The sequence below is a fragment of the Mixophyes fleayi genome, chromosome 6 (genome assembly GCF_038048845.1).
Source record: "Mixophyes fleayi isolate aMixFle1 chromosome 6, aMixFle1.hap1, whole genome shotgun sequence".
In the NCBI taxonomy this organism is placed as follows: Eukaryota; Metazoa; Chordata; class Amphibia; order Anura; family Limnodynastidae; genus Mixophyes; species Mixophyes fleayi.
In genome coordinates this window covers 20,416,927-20,441,903 of record NC_134407.1, presented here as the reverse complement: position 1 = coordinate 20,441,903, position 24,977 = coordinate 20,416,927, and the positions used below count along the sequence as shown (strand labels likewise).

The following is a 24,977-nucleotide window of genomic DNA, read 5'->3' as shown; positions in this document are numbered from 1 at the left end:
GACGTAAAGATTAACAGTGACCGAGCACAGACCTGAATAACGCACAGTGAACTGGGAGATTGCTTTTACCATGTGGTTGGGTCAATAGAACACAGACAGCCAATGGTTGGCTATGATTCTATTTGAACCAATAAAAAGTGGGTTATCAGCTCGCATCCACCGAAGGTCAGTATCATTGTGCTTTTGTACAAGTTACAGATGTCCCTGGTGACTTATATACTTTTTATTTTACCGTGGAGTAGCGGTACATTATGTCTTATACTGAGCACAGTTGCTCGTATGTGTCACAAACCGCCCTCTGCACACTCGTAACTTGGAAGCTTACTGTAAGGGAGCACACAGAATTCCAGCCCAAATCTTGCACTCGCCTCTTCAGGCTCAGGATTTACTGGTCCTTTTCCCAACATAGACACCCGCTTCCACACCTTTCCGCCAACTGCTACCAGCTACGTATAAGGCCCGCAGTAAACCTATGACTCAATTATCCAATTGCGCAAACTCTGTGCTCTGGTAGCTAAACAGTTAACCCATCACACTGTGGTTTCTAAAAAGAAAACTCCAGCCAAGCAATCTCTCTTCTAAACAGGCAATGGATTTGTTTAGAGCAATAAGGACAGGATTATTAAATTGTTAGATTTAATATACAAAAGGTACAATGCTTACAGATCGTAAAAAAACAATTCGATAAAGATTTGATATACAAATAAAAAATTACAAACAGTTCTAAAAAGAAAGGGAATGAAAGTATAAAGCACAACTTACGTATAATGATCTGTATGCCTGGGGGTAGGCAGAAAAGATGGACAGTCCTTCAATTAGATTGATCCTCAAGAAACTGACGATTTGTTGTAACTGGTCTCGGCTTTTTAGAGACACCTTTACACTTTTCCCCACCTCAAGGGGTTGTGATCTGTGACACTTTTTCACAATCACCATTTGCATGTTGCCTGATTTTATACCCAATTCTACTATGGAACCTAACTTTTCTGTGGAGTGTCACACAAACCCAATTTTATTATTAATAGATCCCCTATGAATTTACCCATCTATTGATGCTAAACAGGCCTAGGTACACAGTATCTGTTGAGCTTATACTCAATTTATCAACTTCTCTGTGTGGCAGAATTCTTAATTTGACATATGAGTTGTATTTCATCATGCTATTGAGGAATATGTGTTGATCACTATTTTTATTGATTTTAAGTGGCATATTTTAAAACTGAATTATTAATGTCTATATAAAATATAGCCAAGGCAGCGCATGGTCTCCTTGAGCCAGACAACATGTTAAGTGGTTCCTAAAAGTTTATTCAGGTGCCAAAACTCCATCCTAGGCCAGGATATAGCTCACCGCAGGGGCCTTTGAAACTGCCACAGGTAACACTGCTATCTTCTAACACTGGGATGTGCAGAGTCACCGAATACACACACAACAGACTCTCTGGCTTCACATTTTACACCATAGTAGCTCAATTTATCAAATGATTCAGTTGATAGATCAAATAAACACTGCAGTCATGATTTAGGCCTTATTATCCACAATAATGTGATGAGTTTACCCTTATAACTGTAAGTTCTCTATGTTCATGACAATTTTCATCATAATTCACGTGGCACAGGTTACACATATTCATATAGCTTGTGTAATATATGCATGGGAGTAAGCACAGTGACTGCCACCTTCTTGGGTAGACAGGGCAATAGGCACATGGCAAACGCAGGTAGAGTACAGCGGTTAGCTAACTCACAGCTAGTTTTATTTATACGCGATGACAAGAAGTAGGTGCAGATTCTGCCACACAGAAGATAAGCAAAAGTGAAAATAAAATCCATAGCTGTTGGGCTCTTACTAAACAAACAGCCGTCTAACAGTGAATGGGTACACAGCTCGCAAAACGGACACATTTGTAAACAATTACACCTATTACTCAATTTGGGTTATCTGCATTGCTCTTTTGGGTCAGCATAACCTCTCTTCCCTCAAGAGTTCTAAGGCCTAAGAACGACAGTCAATAAATTGCCTTGGTAAGACTAATCTGGAGCTGCCTACTGAGTGGCGTTCCTACCCAACAGACAATCAATCACTCCAGGACTAAAGCGCTCCGTGTCATCACAAAGCATGTTTCCCCTGGGTTCTAAAAATACTGAGCGAAATCTGGAAGGAATGTGTACCTCCAGACTTTTTTAGTATCTTTTTTTTTTTTTTCTACCTATTTAAATTCTGGTAGTAGAAATAGCGTTAACCCTCCAATCAGCTGGAGAGGCTAACCATGCATATGTAAAACAATTCCCTCCTGGTGTACTGGTTTGACGTGGGGGTTGATATGTCTCTTAACATGAGTTTGCCGAAAGCACAATTACGTAAGAAGTCAGGAGACCAAGATCACTTGGAAGCAGCAAAATAGTACAACGAAGTTTCTTTAACACCTGACAATTGTAACTACGCAGCGAAGGCGGGAGTAGGAAAGAGATAAAACAAGAAGAAACGTGACATGGAGTTCATTAGGAGGAATCCGGCAGCCATTATTTTATTATATAGAGCAGGCTGTTCTGTAATTAAGGCTTCCAAGTGTTTCCGAGAAAAAGAAAAAATACAATTCTCTTCTTTGTATGAGACATTTCATTACAAATCAAGAAGTGTCATACATGCCTGTCACTCAGTGGTGCATTCAACATGGTTACTTCAAAATCAGCCATATCGGCAGGTGCTGGCAGGCCACACCGACACTACCAACAGGGGCAAACGCAGGATTTGTAGAGAGGGGTTTCCATGCCACAACACCAGTGGGCGCGGCCAGCATGCTTCGGGGCGTGGCTATAGTTTTAGACAGTGCTTGGCTGCTCTCCAGCTCTTCCTATCCCCATCATATACACGGGCAATGCTGCCTGCACTACTGTTAGGGGCACACAGCTCTCCCTTTTCGAGCAGAGCCGTGTGAAACGGGACATACCTCCCAACTGTCCCTGCAATCAGGACAAAGTCCTGACAGAGTGTGTCAGAACAGGTGACAGACTGTCCTGCTCTCTCCTACCTGTTCTTGCTGCTTTCAATACTTGTTGGGGGGAGATGTCTGTGAACAGTGCAGACAGAAACGATCTGCACACAAGCTCACAAGCTGCAAAGTGGCTGGTCTTGGGGCAGGGTCCAGCCACCTCAAGCATACAGTACCCCAGGCTGGGGGGGGGGGGGTTTCCAGGCACTAGGAAACCCCCCCCCCCTCGATTTGCCTATGACCAAATCGTACGTTTAATACTCAAATATATGGACATTGTGGATCTACTATTTAGATATATGAAAGAATGAGGATTTTTGTAAGAGACTATTTCTATAAATTCATTTGAGGTCTTTATGAGTGAACCAATTCTATTGGTAGTCGAATATTCCAAGTATTTGACTACCATCAAAGATCTATAAAGAACTGATTGACTTTTTGAAAGTCCGCTATATGAAAGGAATCCATTTTGCTTAATGCCACACCCATTTGTCCTAACCAATTTTTAATTCTGTATTTATATATAAGGTTTCTATCAGTGATGTTGTTTTGGAAATTGATATTAAATATCTATGATACTGTTCCATAACCAGTTGTCACTGTTTTAGATTATGTCATTATATATATTTATTTTGTTACGGATACTGCTGTTCTCATCAGGGGTCAAGAGGATCTGTCTTGTTTGTAAAAAAAAGTTTTACAGAGTGCCTTGTGCCCAATAGTAGTCTATTTATCAATAAGAGAAAATCGCTAGAATCTACTAGTTCTACAAGTAATTACATTTATTTGTGTTCATTTGCATTTGTACCCCAACACTGTATATACCCTCCCCAGGAGCAAAACAAAGGGCCAGGCAAGTCAGTTTACCCGTTTTGTGCTATGTGGCCTGTTCAGAAAGAAATCAAGGACCACCTGTCTGGGAATACTATGGCCACTGTGCCAGTAGATGTTACATATTTTATGTCTTGGGGGTAGATTTATCAAACCCTCGAAAACGAAAAAGTAGAGGTGTCCTTAGCAACCAATCAAATTCTAGCTACCAGTTATCTAGTCCATTCTAGACTGGTTGCTATGAGCAACACCTACATTTTTAGAAGGTTTGATAAATCTACCCCCTGGAGACTTTTTTTTTTTTTTTTTTCTTTTAAATGGCAGTTAAGCTTGTTTTTTTTTTTTTGTTTTGTTTTTTTAAAGTAATCCAAAGCACAAAATGTTATTAATTTCTATCACCTTATTCCTGAGAGAAAAACAGTAACCAGTGCGATCAGCCGTATGCAATGACTTTAGATTATAAAGTAAAATACTCATTAAAACTGTCATATTCCATTATGCCTGCAAGACCTCGACATGCAGTGACGTGGCTGTTTCTCTGCGATGCCGCAAAGAGATTGACATGGATTGAATTCCCCTATGCATCCTGTTTACAAAGAAACCGCTGGAAAATATTATATCTTGTGATCAGACGGTTGCAGAGATTGACCCACAGGACTTATTGTCACAGGCTGAATGCTTAGAACCTTCAAACAGACACATAAAATAGTCGAGCGGAGCTGTGGCTCTCTTGTCAGATATAATGACCCGAGGATGCTTGGCTAATAAGAATTCCCCAATAGGGGACAGAAGGACATAACTGTTTGCCTGACATAATCATGTCCTGTAAAGTATGAAAGAATGAGCTCTTGCCCATGATTTATTAAAGTCGAAGAGCTATTAAGCTTTACGCAAATTACAAAACTGATCTTTGAAGCAGAAATAGCTGGCACGCTGCTCAAAACTGCTGATAACCTTAAAAAAAAAAATTGGCTACTGCTTTGTATACAGCACGAGGAAGAGAGGAGACACAGAAAGGCTCAAGAGTCTTGGCAGAAGAATGAAGGTTAAAGGTTTACATGAGTAGGTTTAAGGCATCGTGGCAATAGAGAAGCCAGCAGTATAGGCGGTGTATATTTATTTACTACACACAGGTAAGTTGGAAATAACCAGAGAACACTAGATTTGCACAATAGACAGTAACTGGTTCTGGGGGATATAGAACAATCTAACCTGATCTATCTATCTAGGCAAAGAGGGATGTTTTCCACAGTTCCCCTATAAGGGAACAGGTAAGAACACAGTTAGTCTGCAGCAACAGGGTTAAGTTTTCCATAGTTTCCTCTCTTAGCACACACACACACACACACACACACACACACATATGCAGATGTACCACATGGGTGTGATTTGTTTGTATTGGAGGATAAAGACACTGTCTGTATGTGTGGATGGGACCACCGATGCCAGTAAGTGGCCGGCTTGCAGACAGGGAAGTAATGTCTAACCAGATGTAGGTGGTGGGGATTTTTGTGTACTGTCTCTGATATGATTGCTGAACCAGCGTTGGAACTGTTTTACCATCCTGACAACTGCCAATAAACAGTTAAATGGTTCAGCATACCTGTGTCGGATTCCTGTGAATGCTGTACTTTCTCACTATATATATATATATATATATATATATATATATATATATATATATATCTCTCTAATATATATAAGCCTAGTGGTGTGTGTTAGTCTGTGTATGTGTGAAAAAAAGGAAAAACAAGCTGCAGCGCCACCTGCTGGGCGAAGTTATACACTGACCTACTAAATTCTTAGCATTATCTAATATATATAAGTAAAAGCCTAGTGGCGTGTGTTAGTGTGTGTGGAAAAAACTATTTTCTCAGAAAGGGCTCATCCAATTGACCTGAAATTTGGTATACTGACATTATTTGACAAAAAAAATTAGAATAGTGAAGTCAGTTAACTTCCATCATCCCCCCTTCCCCCCGTGGGAGGGGTAGTAAAGGCTAAATTTACGAGTTGAGGGGTCAAACTCATTTTCGTGAGGTAATTTTACAGTAGCTTGATTTGACTAGAATGCATGAGTATCATGCATGGGTTAACGTGTGTGTGTGTGTGTAAATATATATATATATATATATATATATATATATATATATATATATATATATATATTTATTATTATTATTATTTTTTTTCTTCCTTATCTTTACTAGAGGAACTGGAAGCCTTGACTTGGGCTTCCAGTTCCACTGCACACGTGTGATCCGTCAAAGCTAGGGTGCGCATGCACAGGGACATCCGGGACTTAAGAGTATTATTACCGCTGCCAGCCAGTCTCACCAGGGAGCCGAGTATCACTCCGCTGACCCAGCAACACTGTCTTAGTAATTGCTGCAATAGCAGGTTTACTATTACCGCGATAAGTGGCGATAGAAAACCAGCCCTATCGCCGCTTGATAGTAAATAGGCTCCCTTAGGTTTAAAATGGACCGGTCACCTACACACAATGGAGGTATCCATTTTTGGGTGGCTGAACCAGTTTGCAGCTCATCAACTTGCAAGGATTCAGTGACATTACTGAGCAGGATGTTTGTGTTGAACAGTTGATTAATAATACATAATTCATTGTAATTTCGTGCTGTGCCATCTCCGTCTGTATGATTATCCAACAAAGTACCATTTATATGTTGAATTTCTTGCTTTTCAACTTCAAGGCTCATGTTATATTGTCCAAACATTTGTGTGGTTTAATCTTTCCTGTACAGGATGTTTTTTAATGTTTAAACACTGATTTTGTTGGAGGTGCCAATAAATATAAGCTTAATTTTATCGATCATTTACATATCTATTCTTGTGAGTGGTGGTGTAGGTGAGACCCCAGTGCACTGCTTTTCCCAGGGGCCAGTAATGCTATTAAGACGGCACTGATACAGCTGATGGTTTCTAACGACAGGTAAAGAAAAATGTGGCCTTCAGTGTGTTTAAAAAAAATAGTAAAATATGTAATGCAATAATTCTCTGAATGTCTATTTTCAGACTTATTTGCAGTAATGGAGAAATAGAAGAGTGGTTTTGAAAGCATAGCCATGTTAATTGAGACATCAATGCCCATCACAATTTGTGCAATGTTCTACTTATCACGCCTGATGTTTCACACAATTCAATAGAATTGACTGCCCCCCTAACCTCATGTTTAAAAGTTTTAAAGAGTTTTGCAAACAGGAAAGTTGACACAAAACTAAAAATCCCTGAATGTTTTCGGCACTCAAAATGTAGCAAGTAGATTTAGGTGATGATAATTTCACTTATCGTGCAAAAAATATTGAAAAGAATGATTATTGCTCTCCCTATACTTATATAAATAATAACATAAACCCCACAAAACTTTCTTGGTCATGATGGCGACAAGATTTGGGATTTCAGTTACATTTGGTAATGCAACCCTGAGATGGTATTACCATCTGTAATCATGGGGCCTAGTACAATTGAAACAGTCACGGGACCCCCTCCTCGACTCCTGTGTCCCCTGGCACAGGGATGTGGCTTGCATGTGTGAGCAAGTTGAACTGGAAAGAAGAAGGGGTGATGTGTGGCACACCAGTTAAGAGGGGTATGTGAGAGAAAAGCTGGTGGGAAGGGGAGAGGGACAAGTGAGAGAAAATCTGGTGGGCATGTGTGGGAAGCACGTTGGCAGGGGGGCAAGAGGGAAAAACTGGTAGGCAGGGGGACATGTGAGTGAAAAGCTGGTAGACAGGGAACATGCGAGAGAAGGGGGCAAGGAGGGGGGGCATGTATGAGAAAAGCTAGCGGGCAGGAGGGGTTCATGAGAAGAAGGCTAGTGGGTAGGGCGCATGTCGAGGGGAAAAAAAATCTGACGGGCAGAGTGGGTATGTGAGGGACAATCTGGTGAGCAGATTGGCTTTTGTTTTGCTTTTACAAAAATCTAATTTTTTAGCCCCCCGGGAAATTCTGTGTTGGCACCTGGGCAGCAGTGGAACCGTGGAACCTGGACCATGTTCTGCATCAGGTATCAGTGCATCTCAGGCTGGTGACTCCTTTCCATCTGTCTCGGGGCCCTCTTCTTCCAATGACCCTGGCCCCAAACTGCATCTGATTCGCTGTCTGTGGTATCATCGGCACTGGCAGGCCCCTTAGTAAGTCCAGGTCCATTATAACTGTACCCACCATACTGCCCCCCTAATGGTGGACCTGAGAGTACAAAGCAAAGCATTTTACATCACCCAAACCATGCCAGGAAAATGCCCAGAACCCTTCACTGTTGGAAACAAGTACTTAGGGCTGTAACGTTCTTTAGACAGGTATCAAACATGTTCTCATCCATTTGTCAAACATGGTGAAGAATGAAGATTTATCTGACCATATAAACTTCCTTCGCTCTTTGCACCACTGGACTCGCACACGTTCATTGCCAGGAGTTATGAGTGGTTTATGCAACCACACTATGATATCCTGTTATGTGGATTTCCTGTCGGACCGTTTTTAATGAAACTTGCTGCTAATGCTTGAAAATTACAGTCAATTGATCTGCAACTGCCCCCCCCCCCCCTGTTTTGCCTAGCACTTAAACCTATATAACGTGCTTATGCCCACTGAAGTCCTTGGCTTGTGGTGATTTTTTTTGCAGATTTCCCTGCTGACATCACCTTGGGCACTATTACTCGAGAAACAAGTTGAGTTGTCTTGGTCACCGAAGCTCCTGCTAAATGTTCCCCAACAATCACCTCTCTTTCAAAGTCACAGAGGTCTCCTCTTGCAGCCACACTAGCCATAATTATAAGCAACCAGGGCAGTGTAACATATTTATAAATGATCATGAACATGTTGGGATGTTACTTGCTTAAATAACACAAAAGCCATACCTTGCTTTCAATATGCCTGGTATCCCTCATTTACCCAGGTGTTTCCTTTATTTTGTTGACTAGCTTAAATGCCCTTGAATTAAACTTTGCATTTACAAGTCCAGTTGAGCATGGATAAGATAAAAAAACCACGGCTCACATACCTTGATTGGTAAAACATAAACCTCAGTTAGAAGCCAGGATCTTGCTTAGATTAGCAGAGAAGAAGGTACTGTCTTGTCCTACCAAAGGAAGCGGTGACTTTCTGACCTTCAAACTGTTTCAAATTCAGTGGTTCAAGATCATAATCTACAGCATGTCTGTCCAACCTGCAGCCCTCCAGGTGATGTGAAACTACAAGCCCCAGTATGCTTTGCTGGTAGACAACCAGTTGATAGCTGAAAAGGCATGCTGGGACTTGTAGTTTCACAATACCTGGAGGGCCGCAGGTTGGACAGGCCTAATCTACAGCATGGACCTTCTAATTGTTCACTTATTATTATTATTATTTATTATATTTTATTTATAAGGCGCCACAAAGGGTCCGCAGTGCTGTACATAACATATACAGAAAGCAGTGATCCATAAGACATAACAAAATACAAAGACAAGACTTACGAAATGAATAAAAAATACAGGTAACGCAAATCAAATTATTTGTGGGACAGTGAATGATAGTGATGGTAGTATCCAGCGGGAAGTAGGTCTAAGCTCAAGAAAACAGGGCTAGGGAAGCAGGCCAAGAGGTACAGAGGGTGATGGAATATTAGAAGGAGAACACAAGGAAAGAGGGCCCTGCTTGTGAAAGCTTACATCGTCTACATACATGGTAAAGCATTAATAAGTATATCCTACCCTATGTGGACTTGACCATACCTCGCTACTAAGTGTGGTACACTGGTACCCATGACTCGGTTCAGAGGTGAGGTCTACAGGCCTCAGGGGTAACAGCATTATTCTGGGTATATCAATGATATACAGCGTTATACTGGGGATATCCTGTTTAAAGAAACAGTCATACTTAATAGCAGGCTGTTGTTCTGCATGTGATACTTTTTTTGCACTTTTATTAAGTCACTTTTATCAGAAGACTATTAATAAGCTTGCTCATGACATTGAGTTGACATAAAAAGTATCCATGTCTGGGTTTATTGGAGGTACCTTTAAACCCCTCATCTCCATGTATCTGTCACAATAGGTTTACCAAGGTACCTTTGTATTCAGTTTTAATTATGTTACTTTTGATCCGGAAAAAAATAACCTGGTGGTACTTCTAAGAACTCAGTTTTCTAAAATAACCAACCCCAATGGAAACTGTCACCAAAGTGTGACGCTTGGCAATTATTTGGTTAGGCCCCATGCTGTCAGGAAGCATTAACTAATGATCCACACTGTAAGTCTGAGGTGCTTGAACTCATTTATCACATTCTCTGGACAGTAAAATTAGGTCACAAGAATTCAGCCCGATTTATTGACAAAAGCAACTCCCCTGACGCCAATTACTTTTCCTGATTGATATATCTAGCACAGAGGGGTCCCCCCCCCCCCCCCGCAACACTTTTTATTCTGAAGTCCAGAACACTTTGATGAATTATCTAAAATATTCCTAATAGTTTTTCCACCATAAAACTAATTCATCACTGTACTAACTTTGAAGACTTGATTCGTTCATCATCTTCGTACTACTCGTCTACAATTCATGTTGATGAACAATTAGAGGGGCATGCAATGGTTGGTTATAAACGTCACCAGTCATTAACATAATATTTTACGTGTTTTTTATTGATAGTGGATGAGTATTTGTTCTACAGTACGTAATTAAGGCTTCTTTCCTGCTCAGTAGGTGAAAACACCTAATTGCATTGTTTCCCGCTACTATTAAGTAGATCGCTTTATTTTCTGTGATGTCTTTTGTACATTTCCTTGGCAAAATATTTGATCCCTGTATTCAAACCTTAATATGTTTTTCAATAAATTCCAATGGTAGATTAACAGGGTCATTTCCATATTTTTGCACAGTGTATTTTTCATATTGGGCATGACTTTTGACATCTATGATTTTTGGATCATAGTCATTGGTGAGATATTGGTGGTAAATAAATTCCTTTGGATTTTATTTGTCAAGTGTAAGTGTAACCCTTTGTCAGTCTGCGAGAAGGCGTAGGGGGTGTAGGTGCACTCTCTTTAACAACTACATTTGGAGAACTTCTGCCTTGTTCTCTAACAGTCCCCTTACTACCAGGCATATTGGATAGTTCCAGACCACCTCTCTGATGGACTAAAGCATCACTTTCATTACATCTATTTCTCCTGCACACCACAATGTTCAATAGTTCTCATTGATGTCACCTGTTGGAAGCCTCACAGTCGGAGTGGTCACTCTATATCATGATCTCTACTGTCAAAGTCAGCAAATTGGATAAAGTCATTTCAATTAAAATCGAGCAAACTTGGTTGTCTTTGTCTGAAAAGATGCGTACGGTACTCTACGGCGTACAAGGGCACGCTACGGCGTGAAAGGGCGTACGCAGCTACTACACGTGGCAGCAACAGTATTTGGTCTTTTACCATACATTCGCATAAACACACATACTTGTAACATAGTACACATTAATGGTGGTTGCAACACATAGTCAGTTATGTCGAAATATAGTAGTATTTATGTGTTTATATTAAAGTTACATGCATATTAGTGAAATATATGGAACAGGTTGAAGGAATCATATCATGTGGTATCATAATAAACCTCTTTACATTTGACACTGTTTGGTTCACTCTGCGAAGGAATCGCAGAGTGCATACGCAAGTTATGAATGATAGGGAATTATGGACTACTTAGGACTAAGGAATCTTGGCGGGAAGAGTCGAGCATACCCCCTGGAGAGATGACCCACTCCTTTGGATTCCTTAGGATGAACTAGCCAATGATTGACAACCCCTTAGACCTTCCTGAAACCTGGACCAATAGAAGCAAGCTATACCATCTTCATTGTGTTACTGTATTTCTGTGTGCATATAAGCAGCAGCTTCACATCCAGTGTTCAGACATCTTGTCTCCAGACTTCAGGATTGAATGACTGCACACTGGATCCAGAGCGCCTGCGATAAGTAACGGCTGTATTTATTATCACTTCGCTTGAACATATTTTACTACATATTGCGAATAAATATTTGTGCGTTGGAAACACAAATTGAGGTTCGACAATCGTTATTGGTTAGCGACAATACGCATATAACAATTTGGGGGCTCGTGAGCTTTGGAGGTTTCGTTGCCGATGATACGCAAGACCAACGGATTTCGGTTCCGCAACAAAGGGTGGAGACACGTCATATACGGGTAAGAACGCAATGTGTTCAAAACCTGAATTTTACTCTGTGTTGTGAAACCGAATGTCCATTTTGCATTGTCTAGGGCACTCTAACTAGAACCTAGGGACAAAAGAGAAAACTGTTTCTTTTTACTGTCATTGTGCGTTTTAACTGTATTGCATTGCTTAGCGTATGTGTATTTCCTGCTGTGCGTACGCGAACTTCCGGTAGATTTGCCACGTGGTTAAACAATCGTCTTGATAGTTATTATATGTGCATAGTATAATTACTTGTGAAAGCCTTTGAGACATTATTACTGTTGTTGGGAACTTTTGATTTTCCGCGCAGAAAAGGTGTATAGTGTGTGATTTTGTAACGTAGATACACTGTTTATTATTCATTGTGCTCAGTTGCTGTCTGACGAGGCGGATTGCCCAACTGAAGGACGGTATACAGGGCAGGTATACCGAATGCGAAAACTGGGTTTTCGCAAAGCGCTGCCAATAGATCGCAAGGTTTGCTAATAATTAGTATTGGTAGGCAGTGCGATCTAATCGCACGACAACCGTTAGTGCGAATTGGTGAAGCAGCTAGGAGGAATTATATTGGAAAGGCTGGTTGATTGTATTGACTTTGTTCTCCCAGTTATAATAAACTCAACAGATTTTGTGGTTTAGCCAGGGTATCGAGGAGCTGATAGCCCTTGGGTCCCACAGTGATATTGTCTGTGTTAGGGGTCCTTGTTTAATACAAGAGGAAGCGAGTGGACGCGGCTTGAGCAAATACGTCCACGGCAAGTAAGAAATCTCTAGCGGTAGAGTGTTTGTAGCAAATTGTTGAAAGTGGTCTGCATAGATTGGTGTTTGTTCAACATGGGTTCAACGACGCGGCCGCATCGCGTGTCATGTGAAACGCTGACTGTGCGCCCCCCGGGCTGAAATTTGCCAGCCCGAGCCTGCTACTGTGTTTATGCTATGATATGATGGATATATTCAAATCTTAAATGCCAACATGCCCTGTTCACTTAACTTTATGTAGTGTGAAGTTAAATGTTCTAAAGAGGGACACAAAGTTCAACCAATAAAACCAGTAGAGACATTTTGTGGTCTCAGCCCATTCCAATAAAACGTGCAACATATCGATTCCCTAGCAACTAGCGACATCACAACTATAAACAGGGCCACAGTGAATTAATTGCATTTTCCTGTTCAGCACAAAAACAGCTATGTGACAAGTATATTTTTGCTTGTGCTAAAACCAAATAGTTGGACATATGCTCACTAAAGTAATTGCATTTTTAATAGTTCCTTGCATACAAAACATCAGAAGTATTTAGAAAAAAAATGGGTGAAGAGCCCTTTAATTTTGGATGCACACATTATGGCCGATGCAAACAAGAAATATTTAAGCATCCACAGACTGTTGCAATTTAGATAATTGGGTACAGCTGCATGACTGTGGTAACAGTTTGGATGCTAGTTAAAGTAGCCATATTTGTACTTTTAAATCATGTGTTTAAATATTAATGGTGGTTACAAAATGTTTATAATTAGCCTTTTTTGTTTTGTTTTTCTCTTAATGAAGTTCATGTGTTAATCATATATACTTTTATAAACTCATTTGTCGTCATTTTGAAGCTCATTAGATACACATCGAGCCATTTAAAAGGGGGATATTAGGAGACGTCTCTCCACATTTGGCCTCTATCCCGTGGATTCTATCGCAGACGGAGCAGACATTGAAAAAGACCATCTGTGATTAAAATCAAATCCATTATTCCTGAATGCAATGAGAAATTAGCAAAGCAGATTTCATCTTACAATGGGATGTTTACTGAGCATTAAGCTGATTTGGATGGGACTTGGCAGATATTTGGAGGGATGAAATGAAGAATGAAAGGTAAATGCGAGGAAGGTAGAAAATATTTGCTTATTGTTTTCAACAATCCAAACTTTGCCTGTAGCAGTACAGGCAAGAAGTACAAAGGTGTAAATATTATGTGTACAGTGGTCGAAGTGGAAGTTTAGAAGTGGTAATATGTGAAATGTAAGTGAATGGAATTTGATTGTTTTACAATGAAGGCAGTAAGATAAGTGGTGGTATGACATAGCATATGCACTATATGGGCAAAATTATTTGGCCGCACCTGTTAATTTTTGAATTGAGGTGTTTCAATCAGACCCGTTGCCAGAGGTGTATAACATCAAGCACCTAGCCATGCAGTCTCCGTTTGCAAACATTTGTGATACAAAATGGGTCGTTCTGAAGAACTCAGTGACTTCAAGCAGGGTACTGTGATAGGATGCCACCTTTGCAAAAGGAAGTTTGTGAAATTTCAACCCTGCTGGATATTCCACAGTCAACTGTAAGTGATATTATTAGAAAGTGGAAGTGATTAGGTACAACAGCAACTCAGCCACGAAGCAGAAGACCACGTAAAATCATAGATCGGGGTCCATGACTGCTAAGGCGCATGGTGCGTAAAAGTCCCCAATCCTCTGCTGATTCCATAGCTGAAGAGTTCCGAACTTCGACTGGCATTAATGTAAGCACAAAAACTGTGCGGCGGGAGCTTAATGGAATTGGCTTCCATGGCCGAGCAGCTGCATGCAAGCCTCACATCACCAAGACCAATGCCAAGCATCGGATGGAGTGGTGTAAAGCACACAGACACTGGACTGTGGAGCAGTGGAAACGTGTTATGTGGAGTGACGAATCACGCTTCTCTGTTTGGCAGTCAGATGGGTGAGTCTGGGTTTGACGGATGACAGGAAAATGTTACCTGCCTGACTGCATTATGCCAACTGTGAAGTTTGGTGTAGAAGGGATAATTGCATGGGGCTGTTTTTCAAGGTTTGGGCTAGGCCCATTATCTCCAGTGAAGGGCAATCTTAATGCATCAGCATACCAAGTCATTTTGGACAATGCTATGCTTTCAACATTGTGGCAACAGTTTGGGGAAGGCCCTTTTCTATTTCAACATGACTGTGCACCAGTGCACAAAGCAAGGACTACAAAGACCTGGTTTGATGAGTTCGGTGTGGAAGAACTTGACTGGCCCGCACAGAGCCCTGACCTCAACCCCATCGAACACCTTTGGGATGAACTGGAACAGAGATTGCTAGCCAGGTCTTCTCGTCCAACATCAGTGCCTGACCTTATAAATGCTCTACAGAATGAATGGGCACAAATTCCTGCAGAAACACTTCAACATCTTGTGGAAAGCCTTCCAAGAAGAGTGGAAGCTGTTATCGCTGTAAAAGGGGGACCAACGCCATATTAAAGTATAAGTATTTGAATACAATGGGCCTGATTCATTAAGGAAAGTTAAGTAAAAAAAATTGAGTAAGTAGTTTCCTGGACAAAGCCATGTTACAATGCAAGGGGTGCAAATTAGTTTTCTATTTTGCACATAAGTTAAATACTGTCAGGTTTTTTCAGGTAGCACACAAATACTTGATTGTACACTGAAATTGAAGGTTCTTCTGTTGGAATGCTGTGCTTGGTTTTCTCCAAACATTTCTTAATTAAGCCAAAAAGTTCTATAATAGACTAATGCATCCACATATTATTTCAGTAGTCTTCTGGCTCATCCCGGTGTTCATTAGCAAAATTTAAATGGGCAGCTCTTTTCTTTGTGGAGAGTTCTTTGTGATATTATATGCCATACTCTTGGAGTAATTCTTGCTGGGCGATAACTCCTAGGGAGAGTAACAGCGGTATTGAATTTTCTCCATTTGTCCACCATCTGTCTAGCTGTAGATTGGTGAAGCCCAAAATCTTTAGAAATCATTTTGTAAACTTTCCTAATCTGATTAGCAGTGACAACTCTTTATCTGAGGTCCTCAGAAATGTCCTTTTATTAAGGCATAGCATGAACCCACAATCTCGTGTGATGAGAACAAGTTTTTGGTAGTGAAGGCTCTGGTTTATGTCTTATAAATAGAACAGGGTTACTCAAACTCACACCCCATTGGTTGACACTCCTAACTTTAATTATACTATTAACTATACTGATAATCCTAGAGGTTCACATATTTTTTTATAAAGATTGGGTCATTTTGATAAATCAATAAATTAATGAAAAAGCATATCCTTTGGTGTGTTATTTTATTTATTAGTTTCCCTGTAACTATATTTATGACATAGATGAAGATCTGAAAACATTTAAAGTCCCAATTATGCAGAAATTTCAAAAGAGTTCACAAACTTTCTAGCACCATTGGCTAGTAATACTCTCTAGTAGAATTATCTGAATGGTACCTACAGTTAGTATAGTAAAAACTGCTTCTGTTCACACAGCTGGGAGTAAAAGTATCAACCTGCGCTTTTTGCAAGTCCCTGATATTTGGCTACTTTGCAGGGGATATTTAAAACAGCAATTTCTTTAAAGGCAATTGCTTTAATTACTGACTTTGTAAAGTTTTCCACCAGGTCTCTTCTCAGGTAAAGTAAACCAGATAATCAGTTGCACATTCATTTTCATAAAACCTTGCCGCATTTCTATTGATTGCATACATTACTTACTTTTAAAAGTTTTTGTTCGTATAAATTACATTGAAAAACTGTAGGCTCAGCAAACGTAATCTACTCTTCATTGTCAAAGTAGACCGTTGGTCCAAGTGTAGTCACCGAGTGTAAGAAGATAATGAGGAGAGTATTTCCAGAACTGCTGGTTTTACAATAGGCGAGTAGTTGGGAAATAATAACGTAAAGATTATGCAAAAATAATGTACAACAGGAAATTGAAATGGGCAAATATGGAGGGTTATTCTCGTTTGGTTCATCTCATACACCAACCGCTCCTTCTTTGTATCCACTTCTGGTTCATGCTGCCCTAATGAGACAATGTTCGCTGACCTCTTCTCTTTTCGCTGTACACCACCTTCCTGGGAAAACTCATTACTTCCTTCGGTCTCCAGTATCACCTCTACACAGATGACATTCAACTCTACCTCTCTTCTCCTGATCTTTCCCCTCCCCTACTCTCTTGTGTATCTGACTGTCTTTTTGCCATCTCCTCTTCAATGTCCTCATGTTTTCTCAAAATATTATCAAAGCCGAACTCATTGTCTACCCTCCTCCTAGATCTTCATCCCACCTTGATCTCTCTAGCACCGTTAATACCACCATCTCATCTGTTTCCCAACTCCGCTGCCTGGGTGTCACCCTTGACTCCTCCCTCTCCTTTATCCCCCACATCCAATCCCTTGCCGAATCTTGTTTTGCAACTACGCAACATTGCCCGCATCTAGCCCTTCATATCCCAGGATCATCACCATTTCATCACCATTTATTTATATAGCGCCACTAATTCCGCAGCGCTGTACAGAGAACTCATTCACATCAGTAATGCCACCAAATCCATTATCCATACACTCCTCATTTCCCGTCTTGATTACTATAACCTTCTCCTCATCGGCTTCCCTCTCTCCCACCTTGTCCTCCTTAACTTTAAACTTAATGCGGTTTTGTATGTGTTTTTATACCCTGTATGGTCTAATGTTTCTAATCTGTACAGCACTGCGGAAATCTTGTGGCGCCTTATAAATAAAGGATAATAATAATAGTGTTAATTTTCTTTCAGCGATAACCCTGCTGACAGTAAGATTCACCAGCTTTTCCCATGTCTATCCAATATATAATGGGAAACTTATTCTGTTGCTCAAAATCAGGACGGCAATAACAGAAAATAAAAACATTAAGAAATGATTTATTGCTAGAATAAAACATTTTTTAATGAATTCATGTTTTAAAATGTTGAATTATTTTGTTTAAAATTAATGATTGATTTCTTTTTTGCAACTTACATTTTTTTTAAAAAAAATATTATCAAATCTGGGCTTTTGATTCCACTGTGCATACTCTAGTCAGAAAACCCTCTCACGCATACGCACATCTGCATATATTCATAAATACCAGGTATAAAAGTAATAATAGTTATTACTGACGTCAGGGTTCTCTAATAATTAGGGGCCTGATTCATTAAGGATCTTAACTTGAGAAACTTCTTATTTCAGTCTCCTGGACAAAACCATGTTACAAGGCAAGGGGTGCAAATTAGTATTCTGTTTTGCACATAAGTTAAATACTGTCTGTTTTTTCATATAGCACACAAATACTTGATAGCTTATTTGTACACTGAAATTTAAAGTTGATATTTATTTATATATTTGTGTGCTACATGAAAAAACAGGCAGTATTTAGCTTATGTGCAAAGCAGAATACTAATTTGCACCCCTTGCATTGTTACATGGTTTTGTCCAGGAGACTGAAATAAGAAGTTTCTCAAGTTAAGATCCTTAATGAATCAGGCCCTTGATGCATAAGTGAACCATTGACTAACTCGAGTGCAGTCAAAATGGAAAATCTGAGTTTTTTTGGCACATAATCCAGAGAAGTCTTTACAACAAGCTTATGAGTTTTTGTTCTGTTTTTTTATAAGTGCACTTTTAAATTGAATCCAAGCATGGGTTTTAAAACAGGTCTGCATGATTTGCTCATAAATAAGGTCAGACTCCCCCTTTAGTTCTTCAATTAAATCCAAATGTTCTTCAGTCGACTTTCCCATTATTAAATATTGTGCGATTATTCTAATTAGCGTCACGTTCATCAAATTATGTCGTTCTTGTTATTAAATGTAGTTCAGTTATCTCTCTCAAATTGGAAACGCTTGCTCTGGGATTTCCCTTAGAACAGACCTTTTTTCTTTTTTTTGGCTTGAATGGAATAAGATTTAACCATGCAGCCGTCCTGGCTGTGTGGCTGCCTGTCAGTTTGGTAACTAGTGAAAGAGAAAAGAGAATGAATATTTGCAGACATTGAACTTATACGAGGGCAGGACAAGCTCCTTGATTAGAAGCTGTGCCTACCGGCAGTGCGGGCTCACACATTTATAGAAACCTCGCTGAAGATCTGCCCGAAATGTCCAACGTGCCCACTTCAAAGGGAATCTGTCATCCCAGAAATCCATTTTAGTAATGTTTTGCTTTCTCTGTTACAAAGTTATAAATCTATGATGATTGTTATTACACAGTCTACTAGTGGAGCATGGAGCCAGTTAGGTTTTTATGTAAGTAGATACAGTATTTAGAATCTTCTGAGATATATTCAATAATTGGCCAGCAGCACTCCAGTAAAGAAGAATAGATTTACACAAGAGACATGCGGTATAACTTGCATCCTTAAGATGTTACCAAATGACAATACGTGAGAATAAACACTTCAAATGAAGAAAAGCAGTATTAATTGTGGGACTGAGCCTTAAAGAGGATGTTCCAGCTAATGTACACAGAGAAGTTGATGGGGAATTCACCAAACACTCATTCAGTAGATACTTCTAGACAAAACACGCAGCACTACAATATTTAAAGGAGAGCTACAGATTTAATAAACTCCGGTCAGCTCTTTTGCTATTCATGTCAGATTTTCTACATGAAGCATCTACCTGTCTTTAGTTTATATAAGATACTACTTCTGTATGTCTGTCTGTCTTAACTGGGGAGCACCCAGACTGGGCCATCGACTGGGGAGCACCCAGACTGGGCCATTGACCGGGGAGCACCTAGACTGGGCCATTGACCGGGGAGCACCTAGACTGGGCCATTGACCGGGGAGCACCTAGACTGGGCCATTGACCGGGGAGCACCTAGACTGGGCCATTGACCGGGGAGCACCTAGACTGGGCCATCAACCCTAGTGTCAGATTGGGGAATATAGGAAGCACCCAGACTGGGCCATTGACCGGGGAGCACCCAGACTGGGCCATTGACCGGGGAGCACCTAGACTGGGCCATTGACCGGGGAGCACCTAGACTGGGCCATTGACCGGGGAGCACCCAGATTGAGCCATCAATCAGGGATCATCTAGACTGTGCCATCGACCGGGGAGCACCCAGACTGGGCCATCGACCGGGGAGCACCTAGACTGGGCCATCGACCGGGGAGCACCTAGACTGGGCCATCGACCGGGGAGCACCTAGACTGGGCCATCGACCGGGGAGCACCTAGACTGGGCCATCAACCCTAGTGTCAGATTGGGGAATATAGTGTTCTGCAAATAGCTAGCTGCAGCCTGAAGGAGGGGCATGGTCTGCCCACAGAGGGCATGATTAGCACTTAACTAGTCCTTTGAACTACCCCTCCCCCCCCCCCCATTATGCTCCAGTGTTTAGTTGGGCTCAGGTGTTTAAACCCAGAGCAGAGAAAGACCTCAGGAGGAGTTGTGACATTGGGCAGGTGATGGGGCACCCAGGAATTTTCCCGGTAACTGGTGGGCCGGTCTTACACTGATCTTTTCCCGTTATATCATTCAGACAACTTCAACAGTATTGATAGTCCCAATGTGAACCGCTATTTTAATCCTGTTCAAATCTTTTTATTCATTCTACTGCTAGTTCTGCTGACCAAACAAATATAAAGCAATTGGCCTGATATAGCTGCACGTGTGGCCCCATAATGACCACAATGGCAGATAATAATCTGACCAAGGTGTATCAAATCATCATCATCATCATCATCACCATTTATTTATATAGCGCCACTAATTCCGCATCGCTGTACAGAGAACTCACTCACATCAGTCCCTGCCCCATTGGGGCTTACAGTCTAAATTCCCTGACACACAACCACAGATAGACTAGGTTAAATTTGTTAGCAGACGAAATAATCTTAGGTGTGTGGGCAAATTGTACACTTATCTTGAAAGTACAGAGCAGCAGGATTGGCTTGTGTGTGGTCCGATTGAGCCAATCAAATGCCTGATTAGTTGTTGTAGGTTACGTCACATCTACATCTACATCTTTGCATGTTCTTGGTAAATAATCCTCTAATGTTCTGCTAAACCAGAAATAGGGTCTGAAAATTTGGTAGTGTGTACATATCAACTTGTAAATAATGTTCTGATTAAACAGAACCTCTCTAACATGAAAGAAAAAGCAAGTTTACAAAATGCCCTAATAAATTTTCAGGTTTGACTTCATATTAACTTGGCAACTATGGCAAATATTCTTTCTTCCTTAGTACCAAACTTGTATCTGCCCTTCTCAGGTTACAAAGACCGTGTCAACAAGAAAACTTGATTGCATATTTGTAAGTGCAATTCTGACTATCATTCTATTTGCAAGAACATGAGAGCAATTAATTTCAATTATACAGAATCAAAGGAGGAAGTAGCAAAGCATAAAAACGTCTGTGTCTAATTAAACGGCAAATAATTTCTTTTGGAAGCAACAGGTGCTGTATTTCTTCTTAGGAAATGTGCAAAGGCTTTTAAATGAGAAGTGACCACTTCAAGAGCTTCCTGTCCATTTGTGTGTAATAAAAGTGACTTAACTGTTTTGGGTTTTTTCTTACGCTGCTGTAGACCGCTACTATCTGGGATTCGGCCCAAGAGCAGTTTAAGTTTTGTACTTTAGTTGGATTCCAAGAACTGTGAGAGCAGGAAGACGTATTGTAGTCCTGTTAGGAAGATTTGTGATTTTCTTGTGACGTGGCTGCAAGCTTATAGCACCACATTCATAATCATCATCATCTATTTATATAGCGCCCTAATTCCGCAGCGCTGTACAGAAAACTCATTCACATCAGTCTCTGCCCCATTGGAGCTTACCATCTAAATCCCCTAACACACAGACAGACCAAGAGAGACTAAGGGCAATTTAATAGCAGCCAATTAACCTACCAGCATGTTTTTGGAGTGTGTGTGGGTTTCCTCCGGGTGCTCCGGTTTCCTCCCAAACACGGGGAGAACATACAAACTCCACACAGATAAGGCCATGGTTGGGAATTGAATTGATGACCCCAGTGCTGTGAGGCAGAAGTGCTAACCACTAAGCCACCCTGCTTCCCGCATTTGAGCATGCTTCATCATCATAATCATCATTATTTATATAGCGGAGTGTAAACATTGCTACTTTTGATCTATGTTTTTCTCTCCTTTGTTTGTCATTATATCTGTAGCTATTTGCGCTCCTTTTTCTGCCTTTATCTTTGCCATCTAATATAGGAGCTGCAGTGCTATTGGAGAAAGCGCTTATCTTTAACATTTTATACTATTTATATAGCGCCAACATATTCCGTAGCGCTTTACAATTGGGGACAAATATAGTAAACTAATAAGCAAACTGGGAAAAACAGACAAAGAGGTGAGAAGGCCCTAATGCTTCCTTATTTATTGAAGAATCCAAAGCCTTTTCATACTGTAAATGTTAATACTGTTTTATAGTATCACATAAATAAAATAAAAATTGATTAAAGTTAGCCACTCGCTGTACAGCTTGGTCATTTGATCATCAAACCTGCCAGATCTGAAGTCTTCCTCTCACGTTTCACTTATCAGGCCTAAAGTATGTCTTATTCAAGTCAGGGCTGGATTAATGGATGGGAGGCCCCAGGGCTAAGGGTACTGTGAGGGCCCCCCCAGCCATGAGGCCACCCTGTGAACTTACCTCCTTCCGTTCCACTCCCTGTAGCAATTACACGACATGCAGTAATCTCCTTACTGAGGAGATTACTGCGAGCCGCGTATATCCTACAGTGACAGCAGGCAGCTAACAGCATAATATTTGCTGTTAACTGCCTGCCATTTTCCTTGAACAGGTGACAGACGGAGCCGGGGGCGGGGATGCTGAACAGGTGACAGACGGAGCCGGGGGCGGGGACGCTGAACAGGTGACAGACGGAGTCGGGGGCGGGGACGCCACCGACCAGATGAATGCCAGTTGGCCACCCAGCTGCCCGAGGCCCCTGGGCTGTAGCCCCTTTAGCCCTATTGTTAATCCGGCTCTGATTCAAGTGTCTGCTCGCTTGAGCTTGCATGAAAAGTTTTGTGTGCAACTTCGAGCAGCGGCGGGACTCCGAAGCGCAGATCCGCTCTCCTGGGCTGTATTCTGCAGCCCTGCTATTGTTGAACTACATGTTACAGCACTATCAGTCACTGACTGGAAAGACATGCTGGTGCTTGTTGAATCAACTCCTCAGTAGCTTTAAGTATCTTTATAACATACAGTAGGGGACACGCTGTTCGATAATGCCAGCACAATTGGGACATGGGGTCCATTTATGACCCACTGCATATTGCTCATGTTAGTTCTTATCACAATGATAAGAAATAAATGTGGCAGTTCATTCAAATTGATTTGCTAAGACAGCGGCTCCGTACAGGTTCTCATGGCTCTGCACAATTTGTAACGGGGAGGAGCATGAAACTTGTCGGGGAGAGATCCAAAGATCTCTCCTGTGATACAGTGTTTGCTCTGAATTTTCAGAGCTTGATAAATAGGACATAATTGCAGTCCACATAGACACCTGTGGGGACTAGATTTGCAATCCATAATATCTGCTGTTATCCTCTAAAAAAAAAATAGCCTTGTTATTTGATACTGCGATAATCGCTTGAAAGCTGCAGGTTTTGGGGAATTTTAACCTCTTCAAAGGTTCATATACAGGCCACACAATCTTTTAGGCTCAAGAGAAGGGACCATTTGGATGCATATAGTGATATTTCTTATGTGTTTTATTTCTTTTTTTTAAATTCATGGTATTTTAATAGGAAGCTGACTGCAACTTCTCGTGGCTAGGGATGCAATTGTACATTCTATATGCTTATTAAGTCATTACCTGGGTCTTAATTACCATTTTGCCTTCTTCAAGGGTCATCCGTCAACACTGAAACTCCTAGTAAGATCTAAAGAGGAGGAACTGCTGTTGAATCTGGAACGAAATGAGTGAGTACATTTAATTGCTTTCATTAGTATCGCTTCTGAAATTTGGTGGTGGTGGTGTTCTGGTACAGAATGTTCTGTCATCGTTACACTCGGCAGGATTCTTCCGATGTATATCATAATCCTCTGTAAACAAATTAAGGTTGTCTTCATTAATAGATAATTGTGAGCTTACTCATTGCTCCTTCAATTACTGTCTGTGCAGCAACACTTCATAGAACCTTAGGAGGTCATTGCAGTCAATGTTGTTTTAAAATCGCAGTTTCTATTAGGTTTATTATGTTCTTTATAAATAATAATAAGCTTTGGATGAAATTTAGAAGATATATACATACATACTTTGCAGGTCTCATGTTGGGGAGAGGATTGAGGTCTTTGCAACCAACCATAAGCTTGAGGAGTGCAAAGCAAAAAAAAATTATGCACAATTATTGTGTAATGTGTAGTTTTCATCTGTACAGTATTGATGTTTTATCCGTGCATGCAAGCTTTAATTCTTCTAAGGCACCAGCTACCAACGTTGTCCATTGGCACTGAAATATGGTTCATAGTCTCTTCTCATTGATTTCTTTTAATTTATTTTTTAGTCACAATAATTATTGCTTGAGTGCCCATTCTCTTAATTACTGTATATTAATATTTAATAATATATATTATAAATTATATATATTAAGCATCTCAGGGCTGCCATTGTTACATTTTCCCTTTTTTTTATCACTTGATTTTATGCGGGCAAAGGTCATACCAAAATGCCAGAGGTATGTCATTTGCCAATTTCAAGATGCAAGGTGTAACGGTGTTCAGATATATATAGAAGTAACAATATGTAATTGATTAATGTAACGAGGAAAAGAAGGGGGAGGAATGGGGTAGGGGCCACAGTAGAAAGTTAGGGGGCAGCCACCAGATTGAACTGCATGATAGAGGTGCAGGGGTTGAGCCTTAAATAGTCTTAGATAGGATAGAAATTGGTCACCATTATTTAAGGAACTATGGGATCCAGACTAAACCAAATGTATTCTCGTTGTTGTGTAGATAACATGTACTTTATTCCATTTGTGTGATGTGTCGTCTGACATTTTTAAAAGGTGAGATGGGTTGGTTCAGTTATCTTACAGAATCTGGAGATTAAGATTTGGCCACAGCCAGGATGTGCTATACCAGATTTGTTGAATGGTTACTCAGATTCTGCTGTGAATAATGAAGAAGAAAAGTCCAGGGGTCTTTGGGGATGGGTGACTCCAGCATTGAGTTAAGAATATTTT

At 40.6% G+C, this 24,977-nt stretch overlaps 1 protein-coding gene across 4 annotated transcripts in view; it reads left to right on the top strand.

Moving 5' to 3' along the window:
• The window catches only part of ADAM12 (ADAM metallopeptidase domain 12), a 399,327-nt gene that overhangs the window by 56,966 nt on the left and 317,384 nt on the right, over nt 1-24,977 (top strand). For 2 of the 4 annotated variants that reach the window (XM_075215979.1, XM_075215980.1), the window contains exon 3: nt 23,642-23,715. In XM_075215979.1, coding sequence (XP_075072080.1) covers nt 23,642-23,715 — 74 coding nt within the window. Of the gene's footprint in view, nt 1-4,664; nt 4,958-13,626; nt 13,889-23,641; nt 23,716-24,977 lie in introns of those variants that run through there. The other 2 variants (XM_075215982.1, XM_075215983.1) reach the window with 2 other exon arrangements.